General features: G+C 31.7%; 1 protein-coding gene across 50 annotated transcripts in view; it reads left to right on the plus strand.

Moving 5' to 3' along the window:
- The window catches only part of LOC145258179 (uncharacterized), a 399,192-nt gene that overhangs the window by 169,413 nt on the left and 202,597 nt on the right, over window positions 1-27,182 (plus strand). For all 50 annotated transcript variants that reach the window (XM_080116006.1, XM_080116009.1, XM_080116011.1 and 47 more), the window contains one exon: window positions 24,566-24,651. In XM_080116006.1, the coding sequence (XP_079972132.1) occupies window positions 24,566-24,651 (86 nt within the window). The remainder of the gene's footprint in view (window positions 1-24,565; window positions 24,652-27,182) is intronic.

A 27,182-nucleotide genomic window follows, 5' to 3' on the forward strand; every position in this document is an offset into this window, starting at 1 on the left:
CGTTTTTGTTTATATTTTAGTTGTTATATTAGTTAGCATTGGTAATATCAATTCTGGTGAGTCCTCACAAGAATGAAATACAGAAAAATTTGTGTAGCTTAATTGACATATATATTTCGATAATGTGTGTGTATATATGTAGAGAGAGAGAGAGAGGCATAATCATGTTGACACACCGGTTCTCGTCAGATCAGCGAAGTTAAGCAACGTTGAGCCTGGCTAGTACCAGATGAGTGACCATTTGGGAATTTTAGGCGCTGTATGTGCTCTCTGCTTATCTCGGCATTGTTTCCAGTCATCCTGAACCTCCACTTGCCACTGATATTTAACAACGCCGCCTCAGGAGAAGTGTGGCTGCAGATTGCTCAATTCTTGCCACAAAAATTCCATGCGCAGACACCCCTATAGTGCATATCCATAGTTAAGACTGAAAGAAGCTACCATATATATATAAAAACTCCTCAACCTTTTGTTCCAATAGTTCTTCTGGGGATGCAGAGGAATTATGGGATAAATGTTTGGTTTATTTGTGATGCCATTTTGATGACAGTTCTGACTATTAAGGCTGGAGTTGCAAAATGTTGATATGGATATGTTGAATGAAGCTCTGGTTGGATAAATAGATGTACACACCTCTCAATTGAGGCTAACTGAGAAGAAAAACAATTCAAAGAAGACTTAGTACCATTCTGTCAAAAATTACCAAGTAATGGCACATTGAAACAAACATAGATGATAGATTTTCATAGGAGAAAGTCTTAAGTGTGGAACCATTCTTGAAATTGAAAAAACAAATTGTATTTGGATTCTTTGGACTACTATTCTCATCTTAAGTATGATTTTCAACCTTCTTCTAGCATATCTTGAATCTTTTTATCAAACTTGATCTGCATGGAATTTTAAATGGAACCCTTTATTTAATCCACCAGGATAACATGATCTCATTCTGTCAGCCATGATTGGGTAGAAGGCCTAAGCAAGTTGCAATTATATTTTAAGTATCTCCTGCACTAAGGATTGAACCTTAAATCTCCAGAAGAGTGTAGCTTACAACTAAATTTTACCGAGTATTCTATCCACCATGCCACATAATAGAAAAATATAGTTGTCCTAAGCAAGTGGCAGCATAAATCTAGTCAAAGAAGCTTTTCTAGATAAAAAAAATTAATGCAGTCAGGATCTGCATTCAAAGTAATGGTACATTGAAATCAATATAAAGGTTTTCATAGGAAACTCATTTTATACCGCCATAGTCAATATGATACATGAAACGGGTCAGAATAAAAAGCATTTTAAATAAGGTTATTTAAATTATTTAATTGACCGGACTATTGTTCTCCTCTTAAGTGTTATTTGTGCAATGCTTCAGTCAGATTGTCCTTTTACCGTCTTCAGGCATGTTGGTTATTATTTGGGAAAATAAAGGAGAAAAGTTACTGGCACCATAGATATTTTCGTATTCTGTGAGTTAGTCTCTATTTTATGGCTATAGTTTAGAATTTGTGAAAAAAACCAATGTGCCTGAAAATGGTCAGAAGACAATAGATGAGAACAATAGTCCAATCAGTACAAGTAATATAAACAATCAGCCCTTATCTAAAAAATTCAGAACTTTAACATTATTTAAAGTTTTTTTTTTTTCTTTCCAGCTCCCATGGTCCTTGTTAGGATAATAATAATCTGTTATTATATCTGCATAGTTTGAAAGCCGCCGTCCGTGAAAACATGCAATGGTTGCATTTAATTTTAGTGTAGCTTTAGAGACAGGAAATAAACATCGTACTGAATTTGTTATTTTTAGCCGAGTTCAGAAGAGGTAAAGTTTTTACTTTATGATTGCATAAGATTATCATGAAATTATTATTATCAGTGTTACTAGATCAGACTGTCCGAAGATACTAGCTTTCTGATCTAAAATGCACCAAACATTGATGTTACTGTTGTTTTTTCCTTTCCCTTTGCAAAACTCAATCATGTTCTGCAAAATCTAAATCAAAAGCAACAATTTTTTTGAGTTTCTTGACATTTTGAGATGAGGATTGATTATTCGTATTATTTGGATTCTTCGGACTACTGTTCTCATCTTGCGTGTCATTTTTATGTTTCGGTCAGTATAACCTCGAACCTTCTTCAGGTGTATCTTGTCGAACTTGGGAATCTGATGAACCTATGGCATAAAGTGTTTGGTAAAATTCAGTTGTAAAGTTACTCTTCTGGAGGTTGAAAGTTCAATCCTCAGTGAGGGCAATGCTCAAAATACAATTTGAATTACTTAGGACTTCTACCCAGTTATAACTGATGGAACAAAAGCATGTAACCCATATGAATTAAATAGAAGGTTCCATTAGAAATTCTCTGTAGATTCACGAGTTTGACAAAAATTCACGAGTTACACAAGATACACCTGAAGAAGATCAGAGGTTATATTAACTGAAATGTGAAAATAACACGGAAGATGAGAACAGTATCCTGGAAAATCCAAACAATTTCATTTTTAGTGCAGTTCAGAAGAAAAATGTTTTACTTATGATGTTAGCCTTTATGATTAGAAGAATATACTGCATAACATTTTTATTATTATTATATTATATATTATTATTATATTATATATTATATTATTATTATATTATACATTATTATATTATATATTATTATAATATATATTATTATTATATTATTATAATATTATATATTATTATTATATTATATATTATTATTATATTATACATTATTATATTATATATTATTATAATATATATTATTATTATATTATTATAATATTATATATTATTATTATATTATATATTATTATTATATTATACATTATTATATTATATATTATTATATTATTATTATATTACATATTATTATTATTATATTATATATTATTATTATATTATATATTTTCTTAAAATTATTTTTCCTGGTGTTACCAGATCAGGCTGTTTGAAGAAACTATGTTTTTGATCTAAAATGCACCAAACATTGATTTTTATCTTTCTTTTTATTGTTTTTTTTTTATTGTTTTTTTTTCTTTCCCTTTGCAAAACTCCATTATTTTCTCCAAAGGCAAAAACAATTTTATTCTAAAAACAAAACAAATACTGAATAGATATTTAAAGATGTGAAGAACTTGAAGCGTAAGAACTTTTTCCAAAGTCACTGGATTCAGCATATTAATCCCTACCTGTGTGTTGAACAGATACCATAATACTTAGTTTGCTGCTCCTTATAACAAAGGTCCATATAAATTTTAATCAGGTACGCCTATTACTTTCTGAGAAAAAAGGGAACAGGTAGTATATATGTATATATATATATATGATGATTGCAACGTCTTGTCAGACGAGTGCCACTCCCTCAGACACTTAAAGTCAATGAGCTCAAAAATGACTTCCATCACCACAGGACCATTTTAATAGACAAATGCCTGAGGGAATATCTATACACAGATGATGTTACAGAGTCTTAGCTTTGTACGACAGCTGAGTCTCTCTCTCTCTCGGTTCAAAATGTTGAGATCCAGCAACAAGCAAGAGCAAGATAGCCAGCAACAAGTAAAACTGCAGACCAGCTTAATGCGGGTACTGGTCTCCCGCTTTATGGGTTTTTTAAATCAGAGATTTGCTTCTCCTAGAAAGGTTGCCTTCACCACGGCTTACGGGAGCCCTCTCCACCCCAACACACACACAAACACACACAGTGCTAGTTGGCCGTTGACCCCGAAAAAGGGTTCATTCGCCCTTTTGTGTGTGTATATATATATATATATATATATATATATACGCACACACACACATAAGTTCTCAGAATAATAAGTCAGCCATTTTAATCTTTTGTTTATAATTTAACAATAACAACAGCAAAATGTATTTGTGACCTTGAAATTTGAAATGAATTTAGAAGCATTTGAACTATTTGTTTGGATTTTATACATGTAGGTATAATCTACCCATCCTAACTTTAACCTTGAAATTGAACTGAATACAAAATATGCATGTATATCTTTGTTAAAAAAGTACAATAGACAAGATCGTTATTAAGTGGCAATAACAACCCTAAGCACATTAGTATCAGGAAGTAAGAAAGGTTTATTGCAGTAGAGAGTACAATAATGAGAAATTAATACAATATTACTAATGTTAGAAGCAGGACAGTTGTTCATCCATGCTCAGTTTATATAGAGTAAGTTCAGATAGGAAAAAGGGGTGTAGACTGTTTAAATTTTTTTTTTTTTTAATATAGAAATCGTTTTAGACAAAGCATGGAACCACTTGATGTAAAGTGCTAAAATATATATATTAGTGATGGGACGACTCCAATATTTTTTCTGATTAAAATACAATTACCGATTCCATACTAAATTCCCAATTCCGATTCTTAATAAACTTAATATTTAACTATAGAGATATTATTTTTCCTGATTACCATAAAAACATGTTAAATGTGCAGATATTATCTTGAACGTAAAAAACAAAACTCTTGATAGATGGTAGTTTTAAATCAAATATTTGAAAGGAGTTGTGTTTGAAGGTTTTATCAATGTGGTTAATAGTTCATAGGAAACACAGTGGACACGAGTTAGCATATGAAAGAATGATGACAATATTAGAAATTTTCAGTAATTTTCAATTATATTACATTTATTTGCCAATGCAATGTGTCATATTTATTATTTTATCATTACTACCAGCAGTGGAAGATTTTGTTTTAAACAAAATTGAATAAAAAAAGACAAAAGAATCGTTTTTGACATTGAAAAATATGCATAAAATTTTCTGATACAGATTCCGATACCCTTAGAAGTTCTGATTTTGGTTCTGATTAATCACCTCAGCACTAATATATAATATTTCAAAATCAAAAACTAGTCAACAATAAGTGTTAGATAGAATATAACCCAGAAAATAGCTATTCTTCCCTCATTCAGAAAGGTCACTCATGAAATATGAGAACTAAAGGACAAAATTAGGGAAGTGTGAGTTACAAGGCTGCTGAAAGCAAACCCAAGGACAATTTTAATTAGGGGGCAGAAGTAAGTTTGCATCATAGCTGATTTTATTAATTAGATTTCCACGTTTCCACAAATATCAAAACTTTTTGCAATAAAAATTTTGAAACAAATATGAAAACTTTTGAATTTTTGATGGGACTATAGTAAAACAATAAGTGTTTCCTTTTCAGATTAAATATGTTTTTAACTCTTTTTCAAAGGGTTTTTTAACATGTTTTATTAACTATTTGCTCTTATATATATATATATATATATATATATATATATATATATAGGGTGACCCCCCAAAAAACAGGACATTCAATTGTTTTTCTGAGCATTTTACAGTCAATGGAGAAAAAAGGTCAAAGACCCTAGTGTTTTAATGTGATGTTTTGAATATAATAAACTAGTTATGACCAAAGTTTCATTTCATTCGGACAAAACACTAAGAAACAGGGCCTAATTAGAGTTGGGGCCCGTTTTTTTGGGTCACCCTGTATAATGAAATTGTAGATAAGATAAAATAAATATAGGTATATATCAATTTATTTGTCGGTTCAATAAAGAAAATATATCAATGGGAAGAGGGATTATAAACGTTCTTTATACTTAGGCATTTTGAAGCTTAATGCTTCTCATCAGAAGAAAAGGGTGCTAGTTTATAGATATAGTGAAATGCAGCATCTAGCTTAGGGTACATTAGGAAGGAAATGTAAAATAAATACAAAAATAAACATAAAAGTAAAAATTTGGAATAAAAGCATCTAATGAAAATGGATGAAGTATAGGACATAAGGGAGAAGGAAAAAGCGAAATGAAGAGTAAGGAGATGGAGCTGCTGTTATATAAGTAGGGAGTTATTTTGAGGCTAGAGGGGAGTGGAATTGGTGACTAAGATGAGGTGCATTTATTTATATATAATTATATAAAATGTGCATAATTCACAACTAAACTAATTAACTAATCATTATGAATTTTGAAACAGTTGCTATAAATAAGGAGTAATAATGCGGGTTACATTTAGTTTAATATAGTTTTATCCAATGCCGGGTGGAAGCCCTTTGTGAAAATGCAGATACCCCCAAATATTTATGCAATTTTAACAATTGGTATTCGACATCAATTAATAAATATTCCCCAAATTTCAATTTTTAAGAGTTTTTAGGAGACTTAATATTGACACAATCTTCCATTTTGAAAATCAAAAAATTTCAGATTTGCATTTGATTCATAGTCATTACACACCCAATTTAGCAAGGTTCAAGATTTGTTTATGATAAATTTAAATTCAGATTTTCAAAAGAAACAACTAAAATTTTTAAAGAAGTTTAATTATTGAAAACAGTGATAATGCAATATTTCTTTAAATTACCTTTGCCTCATGTGATTTTCAATCAAAGAACATCTTCAACCTAATATTACATCATTGCTGCTTTCAACATTTACTACTAAAAAAAAAACGATTTTAAAAAGTAAACAAATGTTCATTTTTATTTTATAGCGGCTTTTCTTTTTATTTTTGATTCTTATTATTTTTTAAAAATATTCTGCTAAATCTGAACAAAAAAAAAACTTGTTAATTTTTTTACTAGCTAGAAAAAACTAAAACAAAAAAACAGCAAGAGCAATTTGTCATGCCTAAAATTGTTGTGCTCTATTACACAAATAGAGAATCAGCAGGAGCAGTTGTGTTTTTTCGTACATTTGTCGTGTCTTAATTTGCCATGCATAAATAGTAAAACCTGAAACAAACATCGAAATCACGTGCAACAGGCGAACATCTCGTGACTAATCATCCAATAGGCGATGTCACAGATGATTAATTCCTCACAAATGGCTTTTTATGCACATCAGAGTTGGCTCAATGGAAACCCAGCAAGTTGTATATGTATCGGATAACAAGTCTGGATTTTATATCAGGGTAATCAGCACTGAAGATCCATCATCTGATACCACCTGACTTTCCAATACAAGTTTGTTGATCGAAAAAGCCTCAAAGAATAGCTGTCCAATTATAACTGAATACCTTTCAATTTCCTCCAACAGAAGACAATAGACATTGCCTGGAACAATGGCTACATGGATATTTGAAGTCCAGTGCATCTAACATATAAAGTTATCTTGCTGGATTTTCAAATTGGGGCACAAGTAGCATTTAAACTGACAACTCAACCTTTGCTTTTGACAAGCCAATTTTTATTTGTTATTGATGTACCATGTTATTGCAGTAGTAATAACATTCACTATGATTTATTAAAAAAACAATTACTTAGTCCAACTTAATCGGATGCTATTACAAATTTTTTTTTAAATAATCACCTAAAAATAAAAATCACCAAAGGTGATAACTCCTATTTTGAAATTAAAAAACATAATAGGTGTTGCATGTTATGTTTCTGAAATTTTTAAATGAAGATTGATTATTCGTATTGTTTGGATTCTTCGGACTACTGTTCTTATTTTCAGTGTTATTTTCACAATGTTTTGGTGGATGTAACATCTGCCTTTCTCCAGGTGAATCTTGTTGAACTCTGGAATCTGCACGGAACTTCAAATGGAACTCTTTATTTAATCCACGTGATTAGTATGCTCTCATTCCATCAACCATGACTGGATTGAAATCCTAAGTAATTCACATTTGTATTTTGAGTATCGCCTACACTGAGGATTGAACCTTCAACCTCTAGAAGAGTGTAATTTACAATGCAGGGACTGGTGACTGTTGTTCCTGTTGTACATTTGCTGTGCCTTAATTTTTTGCACATAATTATTAAAACATATTTTTTGAACGACTCAAAGCTATCAGACTGGTACAAACTTCAGTATATCAACCACTGTAGCAAGACTTGCATGAGAACTGCCACTTTGGTAAAGATTCATGTGAAAACTCCTAGTGAGTATCAAAATAGTATCATTACTCTCTACATTTTATGTTGGTGTTTGCATGCAGTCATTGTTCAAATCAATGAGTATAAACCAATTACCTATTCGGTGAAGCTGGAGATTACTTGCTCTGTTGATTAATTCACCAGCAACCAATTTTACTGATGGCAGATATCCAAAAGACCCAGAAATTATTTTAATTTCTAGATGATTCCATGAATAAGTGGAAAAATCCAATAAACAATGGATGTCCATAAGACACTGGGAAAATTGATTTTTACAGACTAGAATCAAACTGTAGTTATTGTTTTGTTCTCAGAGAATGAGAAAGATATTTTGATGCAGGGAGAGGGTTATTTTTGTCTCCATCAGCAGAGTTTCTTTCCTAGAACTATCCGTTTGTGGAACACAATACCATAGGGCTGCTTCCCAGCTGACTATAGCATGGTCATGTTTTAATCTATTTTGAATAGGTTTCTGTTGAGTTATCCTCTTAAATGATCTAGCCATATACAAGTTCCACCATTACTGATCATGTTGCCTCACCATCTACCTAACATTTATCTAGAGTGGGCTCCGGGCCTTGATAAGTGCCCCCTCCCTACTCCCAAGTTAAAAAAAAACCCCAAAGAATCCAAATAACTAATGTGATCCCTGGCTTTTGTAGGACGGTTTTGGACGCCAATAGTGTCTTGGAGCATAAACAAGAACCACACCAACATTTAACATGAATTGTCTATAAATGTTATGCTTTAGCGTAGGAATAATATGCATATAATTGAAATTAATGGAACATTAAGAGAATAGAAGGGTCACCAGGTAGCAAGTGCTACCGAAAACATGAGCAAAGTTTTGTAAATGGAAAATGAAAAAAAAAAAACGAAATTTTATTAGAAAAATATTTTTATACATGAGATAATAATGTAAAAGTTAGTTTCAACCGTGAAAATGCTTTTAGTGTAATCACTAGGGCTGTGACAACAGAATATTCTTTTCATTCTTTTGGCTCTCAAATATATATCCAACACAGTAAGACAGTCAATCAACCAAGAACCACATCAGTCTATATAAAAACATAAGATATTAACGGATATATACTCAAGAATCAAAACAATGAAAAGAATATGCTGTTGTCACAGCCCTAGTAATCACATTTGTAAAGGAAGTTGAATTTGTAGTCACAAGGTTAAAATTATTGTGATGTCGTCGCACGCTGAGTGTGTTTTTTGTCAGCCAGAAACAACTTGTTAGGTAAAATTCGTTTTTTATAAAAAATATATAAATATTACTTTATTATTTGCCTTGTGTGCCTGTGCCAACCTAGAAATGAAGAGGGTTGGCAGAAGAGGGGGGGGAGGTGGATTGAACAGCAAGCTTGTCTAATGTTGCTTTTTCCTGCTGGCTGTCTGCTTTCTGTCTCACTTGCCTTCTATTTTGGGATATATATATATATATATATATATATATATATATATATATATATATATATATATATATATATATATGAACTGTTCTCTGACAGGTATTCTAACCCCAGGAGTTGTGAGGGTCAAATACTTGACTTTTCACTACTGCCGACATCAGTTTTGACAGCTTCACTTCAAATCTTTCAGTGCATTTTGGCTACCGGCTGTCATGTGTGTGTGTGTGTGCACAGCTTCAACATGTGACATTATGTTCATAGTGTGAATATACATGTGCTAGTAATATGATTGAATATTTGACAGCATGGCATTGTGTATGTGTGTGCGTTGGTTTACCTCATTCTTGTAGAGTGTGGTAGCAATTCATTTCTGCTCGCCTGACTTTCATAAGTGTGTGAGAATAAAGAAAGCTTGTATTTGAGTCATTGGCTCCTTTTTGCCTCTTCCCTTGCTTTTGGACCAAAGGCACAGTCGGGAGGGGGGAGTAAAAGGTTCTTGGGTGGCTGGTAGAGTCTGGAGAAAACTGATTTTGTTGACCAAAATTCGCACTGGCTTGTTACTTTCATAGGTATGTGTTACTTTTTGGTTTTTGAAATGATTTTTTATTGGTTGAAAGTATTTAGTTAACACATTCCCATGAAGACTTGCTTGCTTTTGGGAGTGATAGAGTGAATCCAAACAAAGCAGAGAAAGAAAGAGTGTAGCAATTATAGCTAATTGCTTTTTAGCATTCGTAAGAATTGAGATTCAGTCACCACATAACCATAGTTATAATTACTGTTTATTAAAATTTCAGTTTATTTTACTTTTTACAACTGATATCATTTTTAAATCCTACAAAATTTTTATTTGATGAAAAATTTAAGTCAAATTGATTTCATATTTTTAAACTATAACAAAAAACAAGTATTCAATACATTTTTATTTAAATTTATTTAAAATGTATTTTTAGCATCACAATAACATTATCTATAGAATTTAAAAAAAATCTTTTTTTAATATCTAAAAATCATTTTTAATAGTTCAGAATTTAAAAGTAAATTTAGTAATAGTCAGCTAACGTACTTCCTAACTTCCGGTATGTCTGCTACCGGAAGCCGTGACAAGGCAAATCAGTTTTTCACTTTTTTCTCTCACGCCTATATCTACTTATTCATTTACTCTTTATTACGTTTTTGCAATCGTTCTTTTTTTTTTTTTTTTTTTTTTTAAATAATCATTAAAAAAATTTTTTCAGTCTTTATTTAATCAAGAATAATTGAAATTAGTTTTATTTTTAAGAATTATTAAAAACGCTTCTTTTTTTTTAAAGAATTATTGAAAACACATAAAAAAATTTTAATTAAGAATTATTGAAATTATTATTTTTTCTTTTAATAATCATTGGAAAAACTTTTTCCGTTCTTTTTCAATAATTTCATTTGTTATTTTGATTACAATAATTTTATTTTTATACTTTCATAAACATATATTTCTTATAAAATTTCAACTAAAGTGAAAACTTATTTGTTAAATTTTGTTATTAAAGGTGCAAATAAAGAGTAATTGTGTTATTTTTATCTGTATAATTTTGTTAATTTTTATTGTATATTTTTCAATAATGTCCTTTTCTTGTACTTTATTTCAATAAATCACTTTACAATAGAAATACTGAAGAACAATAAAAGTGTAGGAACAGATTTTCCTTGTCACCGCTTCCGGTAGTAGACACTCCGGAAGTTAGGAAGTATGTTAACTGACTGTAACCGTAAATTCATATGATCCCCAACATTTTGCAGCTGATATCATTTTTAAGCCCTACAAAATTTTTACTTCATAAAACATTTAAGTTATAAAAATCTGCTTTGCATTTTTTTTTATTAAAACTATTAAAAAAACAAGTATTTTATAAATTTTGATTTTAGATATAATTAAAAGATGTATTTTTAACAGAACAATAACAAAGTTTTTTTTGTTTGTTTTTAATATTTAAAAATCATTCTTAATAGTTCAGAATTTAAAAGTAAATTCATATGACCCCAAGAATTCTAAATGAATTTTAATTTCTAAAGTGTTCCACCAGGACAACGTTGGTTAAATACAAGTGGTAAACAAGAATACAAGTCAGTCGTGAGATTGGATACTTTTGCCTGACAACGTAAGAATGGATCAAAATCTTATTTGGGCCTTACAATGTGTACGAACTATTGTTGAAGTTATTCCATGGAAACTTTGCTGACTTAAAAACTATATACTTGATCAGGCTGAAATGTTACCGTTATCAAAGAGCATCAGATCTATACATGAAATTTGTAAAAGTCAGAAAGTGAAATTCTGTCAAAATTTTGACTTTGACCAAACTTTTCAAGGTCAATGATTAAAGTCGTATTAAGATGCAGAGCTTCGTTGGCTGCAATATGGATCAAATAGCAAGTCCAAATCAAAGCTATTTTCGAAATTGTGACTTTCACTTTCTTCTTGTCTTTAAAATTCATAATTAGAGGATGGCCAATACTTTTAGCAAGTTTGTGATGATTGGTCAAGCAGTGTGGACATAAAACTGCACAAACATAGTAACAAATTTTACCAAAAACATAACTTCCGCCTTGCTGAAAATAATTATTATCTCGAATATCTCCATTTTATTTTCATTTCGTTTGAATATCTATATGAAGTAATAGCGTTCGTATGTGATGTGTGTGTCTGTTCACAACTCTCCTACAGCCCACACCACTAGACTGATCATGACCAAACTAGGGATGGTGCACTCCATTTTCCAAGATCAATGTCATATTTGGTACAGCTCTTCATAAACTCCCTCACTTAGGGATGGTGCACACCAGGTCACCATCCCGGGGGCAGCCACTATGACACAGACTAATTTCTTTGTGAATTTGAATCAGATCATCCGCCTTCACCCTCGTACCCTCAACCAATCTTGATTAAATTTTGTATGACAGTGGTCCCTAACATAGGTCAAATATCAGTCACTTCAAGAAGTTATTAAAAAAATTGTAAACACTTTAAGCAATAGTTGCTTTTACAACATTCAGTTGCTTCAGCTAAGTCCTGCGCGAGTTTGCTAATCTATATATCTATAAAAGTGAAAGTGTGTGTGTGTGTGTGCATTTCCCTATGCAATAACTCTGTCAATTTCTAGTCTACAGACTCGAAATTTGATATACAGGGTATTGAGATTTGGGAAAATCTTTGCAATCCGTGTTCAGCCAGAAATTTGGCTGTTAAGGGGTCAAAGTTCAACGATTTGACCTTTGAGAACTCTACCAAACTCCTCCGTCAATTTTGGGTATAAACACTTGAAATTTTGGATATAGGTTCCTTGGACATGGATCTAACTTAATAACGATTTGAGCCCAAGACAAATGTTAAGGGGTCATAATAGGGGGCAAAGTTTTTAAAAAATTGACCTCTGCGGTCTCTACCAAATTACTCAGCGAATTTCTGGTCTAAACATTTGAAATTTTACATAAAGTGTATTCAGAGGTAGGGCAAGCTTTTTAATTAGTTTGGGTCGAAAATTTGAGCTACAAAGATATAAATCTATGTATGTATGTTTGCATGTCTGCCTAAAACTTTTGACAGAGGCAACAGATTTTCACAAGATCAGTATTGTTTGGAAGCTCGACCCTTCAGACAACAAATACAAAACAATTGGCTAAAAACATTTATTTCTTCACCCTCAACTGGGCACTTTTCTACAGCTTTTTTCGCCGATATTTTCAAAAGTCATCCCCTCTTTTTGATTGTCTAGCCTTAATTTAAACCTATGTCACTTCGGGTTTGGTGGTGGTCGTAACAGCAAAGACGTCACGTTTTTTTCCTGTTCTGTTCCTCCTTCATGGTACGGGTTCCAGCCTGCCTTCCTACTACCACTTTTTTTTTTTTTTTGCTCAACATATACCTCCAAACACTCGGGCAACGCCGGGCTGAAATGCTAGTTTAGTAATATTTCTGAAAATATTGAATAAGAAATATTGGATTTAAAAAAAAATTTTTTTTTTTTAAAGTTTTTACATGTCACACAAGCCATTAATATAACATATAAAACCATCTTGTCAGATTTTCAAAGTCAGGCTCAAATAGCATTTAAGCTAACAAGACTTTGCTTCTGCCTAATCTGTTTTAGTCATATAATAACATGCTTGAATACAATTTATTTTTTTTAATATGACAACTGAGAAGAGGAAAAATTTTAAATTATCACCTGAAAATCAAAATCAAAACGGGGGATAACTTATTTTAAATTGTAAAATATAATAGTTGTTTACCTTTTTAAGTTTAAAAAGGTGCAAAATAAAAAATAAAAATGATTTCACTGTATTCCGAGCAATACCGGGTAGGTTTAGCTAGTTTATAATTAAAATGTTTCTGTTTCGTCAATTTAAAATCTATAAAATAAAAACTTGTGTGTGTGTGTACTTGTGTGATAGCTTTCAAAGGTTTTGCTTGAAAACACTTCGGGTCTGATATCTGCCCACATAGATCTCGGATTTTCTCTCAGGAATGAAGTAAAAGGTAAAAGTTTAAATGAAGCTGACAGATAAGGCTTTGTATTTAACTATCATGAAGTCACAGGAACTCTTCAAGTGGGAATCTTCTTTCATAGGAGAAATAAAAAGCAGTCTATTCTTTGCTTTTACTCCTACACATTTTGGAACTATCTCTCACTCTCAACTTGTTTCTTTTAAATATATATATATAATCTGACAAGTGTATCTTTTTCAGAGAAAATAGCTCTGATTACGAACAGTATGCCTTCTCTCCTAAACTACAATATTCAACTCGTATCTGACAGTAAGTAGTAGAGTCATATATTCATGGCGCCAAAAAAGGTCCCTGTTACATTTGTAGTTACAGGATTGAAAATCTGGGCCTAGTCGTTATTGTATGAGTCTGGGCCTAGTCGTTATTGTATGAGTCTGGGCCTAGTCGTTATTGTATGAGTCTGGGCCTAGTCGTTATTGTATGAGTCTGGGCCTAGTCGTTATTGTATGAGTCTGGGCCTAGTCGTTATTGTATGAGTCTGGGCCTAGTCGTTATTGTATGAGTCTGGGCCTAGTCGTTATTGTATGAGTCTGGGCCTAGTCGTTATTGTATGAGTCTGGGCCTAGCCACCATTGTATGAGTCTGGGCCTAGCCACCATTGTATGAGTCTGGGCCTAGCCACCATTGTATGAGTCTGGGCCTAGCCACCATTGTATGAGTCTGGGCCTAGCCACCATTGTATGAGTCTGGGCCTAGCGACCATTGTAGGAGTCTGGGCCTAGCGGCCATTGTAGGAGTCTGGGACAATAATAAAGATCATTTTTTAGTTGTGCTTTTCTCCAACCTATTCATTTTTATTGTCGATATCATTCATTATTTATTCTCATCTACATCCATCATAAGCAGTCTTTACCTGGTATATATTTTGATGACTCATAACTCCAACATCCCAAAGAAGCAAGTTTATCAATGCTTTTGTGGTTGCTAATTTTGGCTTAAGCCTTAAGTCAAGGAACCCCAAAAATCATTAGTTAGTGTAAAAATTTGAAATTAATGTTTTTCATATTAGTTTTAGAAATTATCTTGTTGGTGATCTGTGAAAAACCTTTGCCCTGCTCAAAGGGCACCTTGATGTTCTGAAGTTTGGGAAACCCTGGTCTTACTTATAACTGATTTAATTTGGGAATATCTTCATTAAAGATTAAATTGCATTTTTGATAACTTTGATTCTGTTTATCAGACTCCCAACTTTGCCTATATCATAGCAAATTAACTTATATGACCTTGAAATATTCAGTAACAGTTGAAATTTTGATTGCAATTCAAGTGTTTTTTTGATTTTTACGATCATTATTATTTTTCATTATTTATTTAGGATATTTAATTTATTGCTTTGACCCCTTGTGTTAGTAGAGAAAAAAATTTGATCCCACTAAGAATAAATGAATATGAATAGATTGGAGAAAACACAACTAAAGGATGATCTTTATTATTGTCCTTAAATTGATAGCCAAAAAATCATGCCAGTTAATAACAGAAAGAGCTGCTCAGTACAAAATATCAAAAACTATCAGAAGTAATAAAAAATAGTAATGCAATTTGATATGAAGAAATAACTAATTCAGAATGAAACAAAATCTAATTACTAAAGTTTAGTATTTAGTTTTTCTATATAAAGCATTTGGTCCTCTTTAAGAAAGGGCTTCCGGAATCGCTCATTCACGGAGTCCCAGAACCCTGTGGAGCCCACTTTGGGGAACCCTGAGTTAGACTATAAAAAAAAGTTAGACTATGGCCCCAAGTTTGATGATGATTGGTCAAGTGAGATGGTCACTAAGCTGTGCACAAACTTGGATGAATGCATAACATCTGTCTTTGTGAGAAGTAACAATAACAAAAGAAATTTGTACTTTTTTTTTGTATTTTTTTATTTTGTTCTAATCAGGGATGGGGCATTCTACAGGATGCCAGACATTCACTCACTATCTCATACATTTCAATGAAGACATATTCATAAGACTCAAATTATCCCCTTTTTGTATCTCTCTTGTACTTAGTTCACTGGGTATATTTGCCAGGTAGCTTTTGAAGTTCTTTTTTGTTTTCATGAATCCGGTTGCCCCTATAATTACTAAAATGATGACGTCAGAATTAAATTTTTACATGCTAGCTTAAATGCTATTTAGGTCTAACTTTTTAAATCTCACTATGTATTAGAAGATATATGTTAGCTAAAAAAGTAAAATAAAATAATTTAAGATGGTAAAAAAAAAAAAAAAAATCAATTAAAAAAAAAAAAGTGGTTGTAAGATTTTCCTGAATAAAATCTAGCTAAAACTTGTTCTTCAAGTTTAATGTTTTGTTGGTCTCATTTCTACCTTAAAAAGTGGGTCAAGAAAAACAAAGGATTTCATTTTTAGATTTAGAGTGACATATATTCAGAAATATACATGTTCATATTATTTGGATTATTCTGTTCTCATCTCGAATGTTATTCGTGCAATTTTTTAATTAAAAAAAATTTTTTTTACTCACATCCCCCCCCCCACACACACACACCCAACAAGGCATATCGCTGCTTGGATGCAAGGGGATACTATTTGGTACCATACCTAGGAAAGGTAGATTTACAAGATATTCGTTTATATTACATTTAGACTTCTGCATATCAGTACAGCCAGAGAAGTAGGTAGCAAGAAGGGAATTCGAAAGTCTAACTGTTTGGTGGAAGAAACTATTAGAGTAGAAAGCTTCTGGCATCTAGGGATTTCAACAGTGAAGAGGTGTGATTTTGTTGCCAACCAGGTTTGTTAGGGATATATTCGTTGAGGATATGTACATCAAGGGGGCACAACCTCTGATGTTCTTCAGCTGCATGTTGTCGCACTTGGGAATCTTTCTATTAAACTTGGGCATCTGCACAAAATTTAAAATGGAATCCTTAATTTAATCCACAGGCTAGTATACTCTAGTTCCAACAGCCACGACTGGGTAGAAATCCTAAATAATTTGCAATTGTATTTTTCAGTGTTAGCCGCACTGAGGATTGAACCTTCAACCTCCAGAAGAGTATAACTTACAACTAAATTTTCCCAAGTGCATGCACTATGCCACACACCCTTGCAAATGAAACGTTGTGCAAATAACACTCAAGATGAGAACAGTAGTCTAAATAATACGAATTGTTAATGCTCAACTCAAAAATTCAGAAACGATATATATGTTATGAAACTTTCATTTAAAATAATACTATAATTGATTTAGACATTTATTTTTATCAAGTACCTAATGGATTTTTTTTTTTATTAATATATTACTATATTTTTTTTATAGTTGCTATTTGGATTGAGGAAGATGAGTTCCAAGTACTCTTTGTTGTCTAGACAGAATTCAAAATTGACTTCGTAATCTAGTGGGGAATAATCTTTTCCTTTCTTACACCCCCTTTCTCACCGAACAGATGTTGCTAGTCTCTATTGTTATTTCCATTGAAAAATACTCAGTTAAGTTCTCAATCTCTGGTTTGTTCAGATCACAACTTTGCTGTTTTTAAAATGAATGTCAACAGATTTCTCTCAAGTTCCGTTCCCACAAGAATTTGAACATGTTCATGTAAGGTGCTCGACTGAGCTCCAATCTCTGCTTCCTTCTTGTAAGTCATTTACAGCCAGAACTCGCTTTGCTACAACAACAACAACAACAAGAAACAACAAAAAAAACTTTCCTGTCTTCCTCTGCATAAAGCTGAAAAGTACTGCAGTCGATTGAGGCCAAGACATGATACAAGTTTGTCCTTCCTTTTAGAATAAATGTTGAGGGTGGTATTCTCCCCAGCCCATTTTAGCTTTAAAACTATAATAAAGTAATGAAACCTGTTTGAAGCAATGTTGGCTGGGTGAGGAGTAGGGAGGTGACTCCTTGACTACAGTTAAACAGATCATAGAGGTCAAGTGATAATTAGCCTATTTTTAAATTGAATCCATAGAGAAGATGATTATAGACAATAATCAATTCTTATTTTCTTAAGGGCTTAAAAAATGTGCAGTTATTTTTCAAACTGTCTCTGTGAAGTAAACAGGGGATTTTTATTATCTTTAGCATCTAGTAAAATTAGCAAAGTCATTGAGTATCGTCTGGGATGAAGAACAAGTGTTATATATTGGGACCCTATGCCAGTACGTAGTGATTATGTTAACTAGTATGCATTTTGGCAAGGGTCACATCAGTACCTGTCAGGATAGCCTAGTTTCAAACAGAAATATGTCTAACTGCAGGTGGTGTCATTAAACAAGGAGTCAAAGGTTATTTCCCTAGACAAAATTCACTAGAAATGTAGGTGTCGAATAATGTGACAAAGGGATAACATCACATGTTTGAGGAACATAACAGAATTCCTAGTCAGTTTATCATTGGGAATGATACAGACGAGATCTGCTTGACAATGTAGAAATCTAAGTGAATGTTGCCTCGAGACTCTGCCCATGTGTCGCCATCATAAAACTAAGTTTTAAAAAAAAGTTCAAAAGTACTTAATTAATTGCGTATTGGTCTCTCCTCCCAAGGAGTAAACTATTTCTCTCTGATAAAACCTTTGAAACCTCAGCACATTTTCCTTGTATTTCCATACATGAGTAGATTTGTCTTGAGTCAAACAATCAGGAGAGGATCACGGTCCACGCATGGGAAAGTGACATTCAAAAGAATGGAAGACCAACAACCACATATCTATATATCTATCTATTCTCAACTTATATACTGAACTAATCTTTGATCTACAGACTTGAAATTTGGTATATAGGGTATTCAGAAATGTGGAAAACTTTTTAATCTATTTTCATCGAAAAAAAAAAAAGAAGCTGCTTTGGGGTCAAAATTGGTACTTGGAGGGCGATCATTGAATTTTTATCTGTTTGTGAACTGTTTCATGAATGCGCATGCGTGAATGGTTCACTTGACAGTTTCATCATGTTAAGAATAAGTAGGTTTAAAAACACTTTTTTAAAGATCATGTTAATCTAGCCTAATGGTTATCGTACTTGACTCACTGTCTTTAGGTTTTGGTTTCAATCTCAGCTCGAGTTTTTTTTTTGTTTTTGTTTTTTTTACTTTTAAGAAGTGAACTGTTTAGAAAAAAAACATAATACTCGCATGCACATGTCCCAGTCTTTTTCTTCATTTTTTTTTTTTTTTTTAACGAATTTAGCGTTACGTTTAATACCTGCAAATGCTGGGAACATTTGCTAGTGTATGTATCAAAAAAAGACTTTGTTTTGTTGATTTGTTTCTGGATCACTCATTGGCGAAAACATGTGTGCAAAAGTATGTGCTCATGTAGATGACTGCCGAGGAGGTGGGCATTAGCTCAAATGTATAAAAAATAAAAAAACACAAGAGAAAATACAGACAATACAAACTCCGACACATTGTGTATATCTCATTTCTACTTTGGGAGTGTGTGTGATATCATCGACTTTCTGACCGCAAATGTCTGCATCTTAGTTATTTGCCAAGACCATGTCCGTCATTTCTCGGTCTGCTCTGAGCCACAATCTATGTTCAACTGTTCTAAACTGGAAACTGTCCTCAACCGTCACAAACTCAATACTTTGTGCATCCATTCTTTTTGTGGACTGTTATCCTCATCTTTATAGTTGTGGTTGTTGTTTCACCATGTTTCGGCCAACTCATCATATGGCCTTCTTCAGGTGATTAACTGTGACGGTATAGGAATGCTGAGTCTTGTAACTTATCCCCAGTAGTTACTGCCTTCCATAGTTGTTGTTTCACCACACTGTGGCCAACTAATCCTCTTCAGATAATGCTCACTTGGAACCAGAGACTCAACGCCTCTATCCACTGTACCATGGGCCTCGAAAGGCAATCAAGGTTGGATTTTATGGTCTTATAAATCCAATTTTTTGTTTTTATATGGTCATCCATTGTTGGGTCTGTATCGAATGGTATTATTTTTTTTTTACTTATTTAAAAAAAATTCTTTTGAGATGGGCTTCATAATTTGTGCATTCATTCTTTTTGTGGACTTTTCTCCTCATCTTCGTAGTTGTTGTTATTTCATTACGTTTCGGCCAACTCATCGTCTGGCCATCTTCAGGTGATTAACTGTGACATGATAGGAATGCTGAGTTTTGTAACTCATCCGGAGTAATTACTGTCTTTCATGGTTTTTGTCTCCCCATGTTTTGGCCTACTAATCCTCTGGCCTGCTTCGGTAGGATTGAAACCGTTATCTTCAGACAATGCTCACTTGGAATCTTAGAGACTCAATGCCTCTATCCACTATCAAAAGGATTCTAAAAAATAAAAAAACAGATAAAACTCAATACTGTCCGTAAACTGTTCATAACTGTCATAAAACTCGCTGCCATTTCTAAAAGTGTCCATAAACTAACTATGAATATACTGACTTCTGTGTCTTAGTCTTTTGTCCACCATACCTTGATTAGCAATCCTATTTCCGACATCCTTTGTGTGCCTTAGTGAACTTCCTTCCCATTGTTTTCCACCAACCCCTACTTCCCATACCTTTGTCTTGCTGGTACACTTATTTCTTCTTTTTTTTCCCCCTCTTCACTTTTTTTGGAGGGGTAGGTCATTTCATTGGATTGCAATGCTATTGCATGATAGCATCACCTACCTTCAATTTTGTTGAGAGCGTCATCTCTTGTTGATGCCAAAATCTATTCTGGTGTTGATAAGACTGCACTAGTGTGACCAATGCAGATTGCAATCTCATCCTTACCTTTATTTTGGCTGTAAAGGTTGAGCTGAGATACTTGAACTGTTTCACTTCTTCGACAATCTGCGTGAAAATGCTATTTCAAACTTCAGCATGACAAATGACTCACAAAGTCAAGTTGCAATCTATTTTTCTAAATTACAAGTGAAAAAGACAAACTGATTTCTGACGTTTCTGAATTTTTGAGATGAGGATTGGCTATTTGTATTATTATTCATCAGACTACTGTTCTCATCTTGAGTGTGATTTTCACAACGTTTCGGTCGATATAACCTCCGACCTTCTTCAGGTGTATCTTGTCGAACTCAGGAATGTTTCTGTCGAACTCGGGAATTTGGACGGAATTTCAAATGGAACCCTTTATTTAGCGTGCTCTTGTTCTGTCAGCCATGACTGGATAGAGGTCCTAAGTAATTCGCAAATGTATATTTCAGTTGCCCACACTGAGGATTAAACCTTCAACCTTCAGGAGAATATCACTTTTACAATTGATTTTTCCCAGTCACTTTTATAATTGATGTTCCCGTGGCGCAGTGGTTAGAGTACTGGGAAAAATCACTTGTAAAAGTGATATTCTCCTGAAGGTTGAAGGTTCAATCCTCAGTGTGGGCAACTGAAATATACATTTGCGAATTACTTAGGACCTCAATCCAGTCATGGCTGACGGAACAAGAACATGCTACGAACAGTAGTCTGATGAATAATAATACAAAAACTGATTTCTTGTTTTCTTTCTTCTTTTTACAGTTGCATTTAAAAAATGAGTACATTTTTATTGAAATTACAAAAAAAAAATTTTTTTTTGAGGTAGTCACCAATTATCAAGGCTCGAAGGCTATTCGAAGATAAGGGTTAACAAATGTAAGGTGGTAGTTTAGTAAAGGGACGACTGAACAAGAATTTGTTTCCATTGAACTTGAAGGCCACTGTATTGTAATTGGTTGTTCTAGGAAGGCTACCATATTGTAATTGGTTATTCTAGGAAAAAAGCTTTGTTCATGGAATCTGCGTTTAGAATTAGGCACAAATAGAGTGGAGAAAATTGTTGATAGTGGTTGTAGCTAGTTGAGTGTTTTTTTTGTGAAAGTTTGACAAAGGGAGACAAAAGATTGGAGCTAAAAATTGGAGCACTTGCCATGAAAATAACGATAGAGCAGTGGGAAAGAGATTTCAAAGAAGAGAAAAAGGCATCGCCTACTAAGTTCTGAAGCTGGTTTTGAACTCTGTTAAGGCAAAATGTTTTATCTATATGAATGAATGAGAAAGATTTTGTTTCGTGTTTACAAAGAAATTACGAATGAAATGTTTATTATTTTAAATGTTTCAAATATTTTTTTACATACTGCTTATGTATATGCTATATCAATTGCAAGATTACCTAATTTGCATATTGGTTTAGAAAAGATTTTTTTTTTAAACTAATTTTTGTTGTTGTAATGTTAATAGTTTTGTATTTCACAATATTTTATGATTTTTTTCTTCAACAAATGAAGACAGGAAATGCCAATTGATCTTAGTTTCGAAAAGACCAGAGCTAATAGCAGTTAAAAATTGGTCAGTCAAAAGCAATGTTTGGTTAGTCGGCGTAATTGCTATTTGGGTGTGACTTTGGAATTCTAACAAGATAACTTTTATATATGTTAGATTAAAATTAAAAAGAAAATTTTGCAACATCAGAAATGTCTTTTGCCATGTTTAGAAGATGTTTTTGTGTTTCCCTTTTTTTCTTTTCTTTTTTTTTTTTGAAAGAGGAATCTAAATGAATATAAAAATTGGATCATTTTCTTTCACCAACAGTAAAATCAAAATGACCTACTTTAACTTGACACAATAATCATAACATTTTTTTTACATATTTCTTATATAATTGCAATATCAGTCACAAATTCGCATAATAGTTTTGAAAATAGAAATTTTTTTTAAAGCTATTTTTTTGGTATTGTTTTTATTTTAAAAGTTTCACAAATATTTTTTGGTATTGTTTTTGATTTTAAAAGATTCACAAATATTTTTTTTTGATTTCTTGGACAAAATTTGTAACATTTGTGCTGAAATGTTCTTTTCGTGAAACAGAGACCAACTTGATATTCAAAAAGTTGTTATCTATTTTTAAATTGCAAATCAAAAGGAACATTAATGTCTTTTTTTTACAATCATATTTAAGATATATACATTTGTATTGAAATCACCTCAAAAGGTCACTAATAAATAAATATATATATATATATATATATATACACCAACTTTTTTTTTGGCAATTTTATAAATTCCAAATTGCAGCGACTATTGATCAGAATTTAACAAATGAAGGTTCGTTGGAAAGGTAATGACCTGAATTGTGGGCTATGTGACATTTGCCCTTAACTCTCACATTAAGGGATCATCCATCATCCAGAGCCTATTTTTGACACTTTTTTACAGCCATAAAATCTTTTAATCATACTTATTTGTTTTCCTAGTTTTGCATATGAATTACAAAATATCTGATATTTCTCCAAAACCTCTGGCCTTGATGGAGGGGAGGCTAAAACTTGCTGCTGTGGTTTCAAATGTTTTCATACATAGAGTAAATTTCAGTGTATAACCATTATTTGGTGCTGGAGATATTCATAATCATACCCTATTTCCAAAAGAGGTGAGATATCATTAAACACTATTGTGCTTGAATCTGTGGTTAAGTGTTAGTTTTACTCAGAACTGCTTTAAAGCTTCACTGCTCATTCATTTTGCAACCAAATTTCAAATAATTTTTACAGTTCATAGGTGACCTTCTCAGCTATATTTTGAAATAAAAATTTTCAATTTTCGTTCATTAAAACAAAAGTTACTTGTGTTCAAAAGTCCTCAAAATTAGTAAGGAACATGAGACAGTTTCTTCTGATTGGCTGTTGGTTACTATAGCAACTTTTTTGTTGTCGACGCCTTCATATATTATAATGGGAATATTGCTTGCATGCCATCTTATTTTAGGTTATATAGAGAGAGTTAACAAAAGTGATGCTCTTTGCCGTGCTAGGGCTGATAATATTTCGCTTATGACTTGATCCATTAATTCTGTTTCTCTCTTTTTTTTTTTTTTGTCCCTTCTTTCTGTTTATTTACTTAAGTATACCTTTTATTTGATTTTTTTTATTAAGTCAATTTAAGAAGTTGGTAATAATTTTTTATGGATTATTGATAATGTGTATGATATTGAACACAAAAAAGAAAATATTATTTTAAAGCAAAACCTGGAAAAATCATGGATTACATAGAAAAATGTGAACATGGAAAGTAATATGGTTAAGATTAAACTTAGAAAAGTAAAAGCTGGAAAAGAAAAAGACAAGATATTCTAGTAAAAAATACAATAAATTTATAACTTAAAATATTGCATAATTAAGAATTTATATATAATTTTAAATTGAATTTTAAAAAAAATCTTATTGCTGCAATATTTTAAGTTATAAATTTATTATATTTTTTATCAGAATATCTTGTCTTTTTCTTTTCCAGTTTTAACAACTAGTCCTTTTACTTTTCCAAGTTTAATGTTAACCATATTGCTTTTCATGTTTACATTTTTCTATGTAATAACATGAAAAATATTTGGAATCAAGTCTCCCCTTGCTGTTTTTTTTCAGATCATTTGAAACCATAGCAACAAGTTTTAGTCTCCCCCTTCTTCAAAGCCAGAGCTTTTGGGGAAATATATATATGTTTTTTTTTTTTGTCTGTCCATTTCCCTTTTCTCGGAAACTACTGAATCAATCTAACTGAAATTTTGTATGAACCTTTGTTGTGATTAGGTGCAGAAAACTGTATTACAATATCTATTTGATGCAGTTAGGGATTAATAGAAATTAATGCAAAAATGTGCACAAATTTAACCATATTCGACCATCAATGTGGTATAAAGCACTCATTCTAAGTCAATAGTCTATAACTTTTTTTTTTGTTTTTAACAGTCTAAAAAATCTTAATGTTTTATTAAATGAATTTTTTTTTTTTCCTGATAAAATTTTCGATTTATCTTTTCAGACGACGAAAATGATCTTGGAAAACCCCAGTTACAACTTAGCTTCACTTGCTTTCTTATTGATCAGAAAACTGGTGATCATATTGTGGTTCGTACCTATTTATTATTATCTGCTATTGTTGTTGTTGAGTATTATTTATTCATTCATTCCAAATGAATTGGATGATTATTGATAGCACCCCCCCCCCATTTCTTGTTAGATTTTTTTTTATTTAGATAGACTTCTGGTACTTAGGGGTGATCACATGATCTCTCTCATAAGTGAAAATGTTTCTGTGGAACTAACTGGATTTGAACTTTGCACATCCATGTTGTCAGCCGGTGTTGTAAACCACTTAGCCACCATAACCTCCACCTGTTGCTGTTGCTTCCAACAGAATCAGTAAGCAAAGAATAAATGGTCTTATATTTTGAAATCTTCCTATAATTATTTTATGGTTGTCGTGATGGTGTGTGTAAATTTGTTTATTTTTTATTTCATTTTTTTTTTTCAATAAAATTTACATAAAATAACTTACATTTAATAAAAATTACATAAAATAGCTTACATTTAATAAAAATTACATAAAATAGCTTACATTTAATAAAAATTACATAAAATAGTTTACATTTAATAAAAATTACATAAAATAGTTTACATTTAATACGAATTACATAAAATAGTTTACATTTAATACGAATTACATAAAATAGTTTACATTTAATACGAATTACATAAAATAGTTTACATTTAATACGAATTACATAAAATAGTTTACATTTAATACGAATTACATAAAATAGTTTACATTTAATACGAATTACATAAAATAGTTTACATTTAATACGAATTACATAAAATAGTTTACATTTAATACGAATTACATAAAATAATTGTAATTTAATACAAATTACATAAATAGTTAGCATTCAATAAAAATCAATTTTTGTTAATGCAAATATTTTTCAATTTGATTTTATATAAATGGAGATATATTTATATATTTCAATGTCTATAATTCACTTTGACTAATTTACCAGTCATTATGAAATTTGGAACATAGTTGCTAGGCATAAAGGTGGATAATGTGTGCTATATTTAATTTTAGTGTCATGCAAAGGAAGTAGAGGCCTTTCTTCAGGTTTTATGAAATTTTAGCAATAGGTATTAAGACATCAATTAATAAATATTTCCTATTTCTGAATTTTTGAGATGAGAATTGGTTATTTGTATTATTTGGATTCTTTGGACTACTGTTCTCATCTTGAGCGTCATTTTCACAACGTTTGGGTTAATGTAACCTCCAACCTTATTCAGGTGTATTTATTGAACTCTGGAATCTGGACGGAATTTCGAACAGAACCTTTTATTTACTTCATGGGGGTAGCATGCTCTTGTTCTATCAGCCATGACTGGATAGAGGTCCTAAGTAACTTGCAATTGAATTTTTCCGTTGCCTACACTGAATCTTCAACCGTCAGGAAAATATCACTTTTTACAATTAATTTTTGTTTAAGTACTCCAACCACTGCGCTAAGGACCTTCAACTTACAACTGAATTTTACCAAGTACTTTATCCACTGCACCATGGATCCTTTTAACAAAAAGAGTCCCGGTTCAACAAGATACATTTGAAGAAGGTTGTAGGTTACATCGACCGAAATGTGAAAACACAAGAGATGAGAATAGTAGTTTGAAGAATCTAAATAATATAGATTTTGCTCAAGTTTCAATTTCTTTGGAGTATTTTAATGGATTTTTAGGGAGAAAAATATGGACACAATCTCCCATCTGAAAATTGAAATATTTCAGATTTGCATTGATCCATAAATTAAGCCAGACTTCAGGAATTTAAATTACTATTTAAAACCCTGAAGCCTTAAATTTTAAACATTTCCTGGAATCAAAATTAGGTAATGAATTTTTATTAGAATTAGAATAAGGGCTCTAGACCTAAGTTTTAGTACTATGTGTTTAATCTTAAGGGGGTCATAAAACTAGTACAAAACTATTTTGCTTGAGGAGGTTGGGAATTAATTTTATCCCTCTTAGGACAAGTATTCTTCTAATACAAGTATAATTTTACTAATGAGTTATCTCTTATCAAGGCCAAAAGCCCTACTAGTTAAACAATGAAAGGACAAACATCTAGACTCAAAATAAAAACTTTTCTTAATTGAAAGCAAATAAAATTTATGTCAATATCACATTATGTAAAACAGAATTTGAAGATGTGGTCAAGTGTTGAAATACAACAATTTCTGGCCTGATAGGTTCACCATTAAAAAAAAAAAAAAATGGTGCTTATTAATTTTTTTTTTTGCATTAAAACTCTTCATATATTCTTCATTTATATCCGCTTCTGTAGCAGCATTAGTACAGTACCTGAATATGTAAATTTGAATCTTTACCTAGTTTCTACTACTTTAAAGCTAGTATGATAGAAAAATATTTGAAATTTTGCATGAGAGAGTAAGTAACTACGAAGAATGTATTATTTTTATTGAAAAAAAAAAAAGACATGATGAATTATGTTTTTAAACAAAAATAATTCACTTTGAAATAATGCCGAATACCTTTTGTGTACATTTTTTGTGGATTTTAAGTAATAATTTTTTAAAAATGGTCACATAGTTTTA

The sequence above is a fragment of the Euprymna scolopes genome, chromosome 33 (genome assembly GCF_053919585.1).
Source record: "Euprymna scolopes isolate OS-2025 chromosome 33, ASM5391958v1, whole genome shotgun sequence".
Classification (NCBI taxonomy): Eukaryota; Metazoa; Mollusca; class Cephalopoda; order Sepiida; family Sepiolidae; genus Euprymna; species Euprymna scolopes.